The sequence below is a fragment of the Elephantulus edwardii genome, unplaced genomic scaffold (genome assembly GCF_000299155.1).
Source record: "Elephantulus edwardii isolate Elephantulus edwardi_28Jun2011 unplaced genomic scaffold, EleEdw1.0 scaffold00126, whole genome shotgun sequence".
NCBI classification, from domain to species: domain Eukaryota; kingdom Metazoa; phylum Chordata; class Mammalia; order Macroscelidea; family Macroscelididae; genus Elephantulus; species Elephantulus edwardii.
Genome location: NW_006399876.1, coordinates 5,304,240 through 5,309,670, shown reverse-complemented (window position 1 = coordinate 5,309,670; position 5,431 = coordinate 5,304,240). Strand labels below are relative to the sequence as shown.

At 50.0% G+C, this 5,431-nt stretch overlaps 1 protein-coding gene across 1 annotated transcript in view; it reads right to left on the bottom strand.

Moving 5' to 3' along the window:
* ORAOV1 (oral cancer overexpressed 1) overlaps nt 1-5,431 on the bottom strand; it is an 11,644-nt gene that overhangs the window by 1,827 nt on the left and 4,386 nt on the right. Inside the window, exon 3 of the mRNA XM_006893228.1 lies at nt 2,688-2,758. Within this exon, the coding sequence (XP_006893290.1) occupies nt 2,688-2,758 (71 nt within the window). The remainder of the gene's footprint in view (nt 1-2,687; nt 2,759-5,431) is intronic.

Sequence of the window (5,431 nt, the reverse complement as noted above, 5' to 3'; positions counted from 1 at the left end):
GCACCCTGGAGACCAGTGCCCACGGTGAAGAGGGTTAAACACTGCCTATTGGCGTCCCCATGGCCCCCACAACCTGGGGACCAGTGCCCACAGTGAGGGGGTTAAACACTGCCCACCACCTTATCCATGGCCACTGCACCCTGGAGACCTGTGCCCACGGCGGAGGGGGTTAAACACTGCTCACCAGTGTCCCCACAGCCACTGCATCTGGGGACCAGCGCCCATGGCAGAGGGGGTTAAACACTGCCCAATGGTGCCCCCATGGCCACCGCACCCTGGGAACCAGCCCCCACAGCTGTGGGGGTCAAACATTGCCCACAAGCATCTTCACGGTCACCCCACATCCTGGGGACCAGTGCCTATGGTGCCTCTGCCCACTGGAGTACCCACGGCCACCACACCCTGGGGCCCAGCGCCCACTGGCGTCCACTCCTGACCGAGCGGTGGTAAGGCAGGCGTGCGGCAGACACGGGCCTCGGGGATTTTAGAGGACAGCAGGTGGCTCGGTGGTACTTTCCCAGCGTCAGTTCCTGGCCAGGCCCCTCCTGTGCAGCCACTGGCCGTCTGTGCAGAGGGTGCGTGCTGCCGTGATGCTGAGTTTGCAGACTGAGACACACTAGCAGGAAAGGCCTGGTGCTGAGCTCCCCAAGTCAGCCACGAGCAGCTGTGAACCGTCCCTGACCACGGGGATGGCGCTGGACAGGGCAGCGTTTCCGGGACACCATGAGTCAGGCTGGCTCAAGGGCCGCTAACAGCAATCCTCCGAGTCGGTGGTCACTCAAACGACCTCGGCCTCCGAGCAAGCGCAGACCGCACAGAGGACAGGGCCCCAGCGGCCAACCAGACTCTGAAGAGTGAGGGTTTCCTTCTCAGGAGCAGCAGACGGTGACTTCATCCCTCCTAGACCTGCACTTGGCACCTTCCGGGCTCGTCACTGACGGGCGTCGTGTCACATCAGCAAAGGCAGCTCCTTCACCAGAAGCTGTTGTTACCAGAGGCCTTGGACCAAGGATGCATCACAGCGACCTCGTGAACACAGACCTGACATCCCAAGCTGAGCTGTGCCATCACCGCTGACACGTGAGAGCCCACTGCTGACATCACTATCTGACTCCATTTCCCTGCGGAGTCTTCCTCTCCTTCGCTGGCCCTCCTCCATCCACGCATGATGTCCCACGAACGGCTTCCCTAGCTACATTTCTCAAATATGAGATGAAGCTTCACAATCTTTGCCTCCAAGGAGTATTCTGGCTGCACTTTCTCCAGAACATGTTGGTTTGTTCTCTTGGCCGTTCACGGGATGTTCAGTGTTCTTCTCCAACACCACAGCTCAAAGGCATCATTCTTCTGCGGCCATTCTTACGCATTGTCACAGCAGGTGACTGAGAAGACCATGGCCTGAGTCGGGCACACCTTAGTCTTCTAAGTGACATCATTGCTCTTCAGTATTTTGGAGATATTCCTGATAGCAGACTTGTCCAATGCAGTATGTCTCCTGATTTTCTGACTCTGGCAGCATGCTGACCGTTGATCTAAGCAAGATGAAGCCTCCGCCAGCTTCAATCTTCTCTCCATCTGAGTACTGGTCCTATAGTGAGGACCTCTGGTTTTCGGATGTTGAGATGTAACCCATTCTGAAGTCTGCAGCACTTCATATCCTCCTCACCTTCCACAAGTAAGGCTGTGTCATCTACGTGGGGCAGGTTGTTGAGGACTCTTCCTATGATCCTAATGCCACATTCCTCTTCACGGAGTCCAGCTTCTCCAAGGATTTGTTCAGCATATAGACTGAGTAGGTATGGAGAAAGGATGCATCCCTGACACTCACCTGTCCTGGTTCCCAGCCATGCACTGTTTCCTCGCTCTCTGATAGGACAACAGCCTCTTGATCTAGGTGTTGATTTCTCATGAGCACAATTGCCTGTTCTGGGAACAGTCTTCTCAGTGTTACCATAATTGTTACGATCGACAGAGCCACGCACCTCTGCGTGGCCAACCTGAGTCATTAAGGTGGACGCTAGTTTGAGAAGCCACTTCCTCCCGGCACCGTCCTGAACAACACTCCGATTCTATCCATGGGGTTCTCAGGGTCCCTTAGGCAAGAGGCGGAAGGCCAGTCCTGCTGCTTCATCTGGAGGTGCCAGTGAACCCTGTCCACCGTGGGTGGCCTCACTGGCACCTGAAACACAGGCAGCACAGCTCTCAGCACCACAGCAGCACCAGGAGACGAGGAGTGCACAGATGCACAAGCTCAGTGAATGCACTGGGCCCCGGCTGATGGAGTTGTATTTAAAAATGGGGGGTAAAGATGCCTCCCTGCTGAGCCGTGGTCTGGTCCAGACACTGTAACCCACTGATGACTGACTCAGGCAAGAGGACAGCGATGGTTAGAGGACGCTGCCATCACCCAGCGTCAGGATGACCCCAGCGGCAGAGCACCGAGAGCCAGCTGGGCACTGACCACCGTGGGGTGTGAGCGATCACCGGACATGACATTGACCTTCAGGCTCCGGAAACGTGCCCAGCACTGTGTAGGCCTTCCTTAAATCTCACCACACCTTCAGGTCTGCATGAATATCAGTTTTTCTGTGGCTGGGGACAGTGAGATGCTTATAAACCAGCCAAGTCCGGAGTCAGAGAGTCATGGGGCTGACCGGATCCAGAAAACAAGGGATCTCCAAGCTTACCTGTCCTTCTCGCTGGTACAGCTGTGCAGGAGGTATTTCCATGCGAAAGCAAAGCCTTGATAGCATCCAATCTGTAAATTGAGAAAATGTTTAAGAGGGAATTAATAAGCACCTAGCTATACCGTATCTAATTACCAACTCTAATATAAAGGCGGGTGTGGTGGGCCAGATACTTGTTAGGTTGTTCACGAGGCCCTGCCCTTACCAGGCTAGGAGTCAGCAGAGGAGCCAGTGGCCTCCAAGGAGGCCCCGAGGTCCACAGTGCGGCCTTCCCACCTTTGCAGAGTCATCACCCTGAATGAGGGAGGGATGTGTAGCCAAGAAAACACACAGGAATGGGTGGGAGGATGACTTCTGAGCCTAAGCCACAAAAGACATCATCACCACCAAAGGGACTCTGAAACAAAGGTAAGAATGGGAGGAGACCGGAAACTGGGTGAGAGAAAACAGAATAACCAGAGTGTAAATGACAGGAATGTTCACCACTGTGAACGGAACCGAGGTCGCTGTATCTGAGCAGAACAGGACCCTGAACTACTGTGTAAATGTGCATCAAAAGCACAGTAAGATTACATTGTTGTTGTCATGGGCCATCAAGTTGCCTGTGCCTCAAAGCGACCCTATGTACGACCCCTCTGAACTCTGCTCTATTCTGAGCCAACGTCATCATCTCTGACACTCCTACGCCCATTACCCCACTCACTGAGCCAATCCATCTCATCGAGAGTCTTCCTCTCTTGCGATGTCCCTCCACTCTCACAAGTATATAATGTCCCTCTCCAAGGATAGGTCCCTTCTTGCCACATGCCCAAAATATGTCAGATGGAGCTCCAGAATCCTTGCCTCCAAGAACAGCCTGGTTTCACCTAGTCCAGGACGAAGCTGTTTGATCTCTTAGCAGTCCATAGTATATTCTTCTTTAACACCACAGTTCAAAAACCTCAACTGTCCTATCATCCCTAGTCACTGTCCAGCTTTCTGATGCATAGCACATAACTGCGAATACTATGGCCTGGATCAGGTGCACCTTAGTCTCCAGCCTGACATTATTGCTCTTCAGTACTCTGGAAATGTCCCTGATAGCCGACTTTCCCAAAGCAATTTATCTTTTAATTTCTTGGGTGCTGGTAGCAAGAGTGTTGATTATGGAGCCAAGTAAACTAACACTGTTAACAACCTCAATCTGTTCACCATCTATAATCATGCTGCCAATTGCCCAGTGGTGAGAATCTTTATTTTTTCCTTAATGTTTAACTTCAATTCATATTGAAGACTACAGTCTTTGACCTTCTGCAGCAAACTTCTCAGGTCCTCCTCAGTTTCAGCAAGCAAGGTTGTGTCATCTGCACAATGCAGACTATTGATGAGTCTTCCTCCAATCCTCATGCCACATTCCTCCTCATATAGCCCAGTGTCCCAGATGATCAGTTCCACATTTAGGTTGAAAAGGTACGGAGATAGGACACATCCCTGTCAACCTCCTTCCCAATTTTGAACCATGCGGTGTTCCCTTGCTCTGTTCTGACGACTGCCTCCTGGTCCAAGGATAGGTTTCGTATAAGCACAATCAAGTATTCTGAGATTTTCATTCTTCTTATAGTTAGCCACAGTGACCCACATAGTCAAATGCCTTTGCATAGTCAATGAAACACAGATAGACACTCCTCCGGTACTCTCTGCTTTCAGCTAAGATCCGTCTAACATTAGATATCACATTCCTAGTGCCAAGACCTCTTCTACACCCAGCCTGCACATCTGGCATGTGATGTGCGGTTCCAGTCGTTTCTGAATCATTTTCAGCAGAATCTTGCTTGCATGTGTGATATTAAAGATACTGTTTGATAATTTCTGCACTCTGTTGGATCGCCCTTCTTTGGAATGGGAAACGAACATGGATCTCTTCCAGTCAGTTGACCGGGTGATTGTCCTCCAGATTTCTCGGCACAACCTGGTGAGCACATTCAGGGCAGCATCTGTTTACTGAAATATGTCAATTTGTGCGCTGTCAATGCCTGGGGCTTTGTTTTTTTGGCAATTCCTTCAGAGCAGCATGAACTTCTTCATCACCACAGGCTCTTGCTCATACATTGTTTCAAGAAATTCTTCTATTGTCAGCCAGTTGTTTTTGGTATAGTGACTCTATATACTACTTCCACCTTCTTTTAATGCTTCCTGGATCATTTCATATTCTGCCCAAAGCATCCTTAGGTATTGCAACTCAAGGCTTGAATTTGTTCCTCAGTTCCTTCGGCTTAAAAAATGCTGAGCAAGTTCGGCCCCTTGAATTATCTGATTCCAGCTCTTGGCGCATTTCATTATAATACTTTGCTTTGTCTTCTGGCACTGTCCTTTGAAATGTTCTGTTCAGCTCCTTAATTTCATGATTTCTTTTCTTTGCTTTGGCTTCTCAGTGCTCTAGTGCAATATTAAGAGTCTCATTTGACATCTACCTTGGTCTTTTCTCCCTTCTCTTTGTACTTTTTTTTAAAAAAAAAAAAAGACCACAACAAGATAAAGGTAAATAATTCAATGGAAAAATGAGCACAGGATACGAACAGACACTTCACCGAAGAAGACATTCAGATGGCTAACAAGCACGTGAAGAAATGTTCAAAATCCCCAGCTCTAAGAGAGATGTAAATTAAAACAACAATGAGATATCATCTCACCCCTGTCAGAATAGCAAAAATTTAACAGAACAGCAAACAACAAATGCTGGCGAGGTTGTGGAGAAACTGGAACCC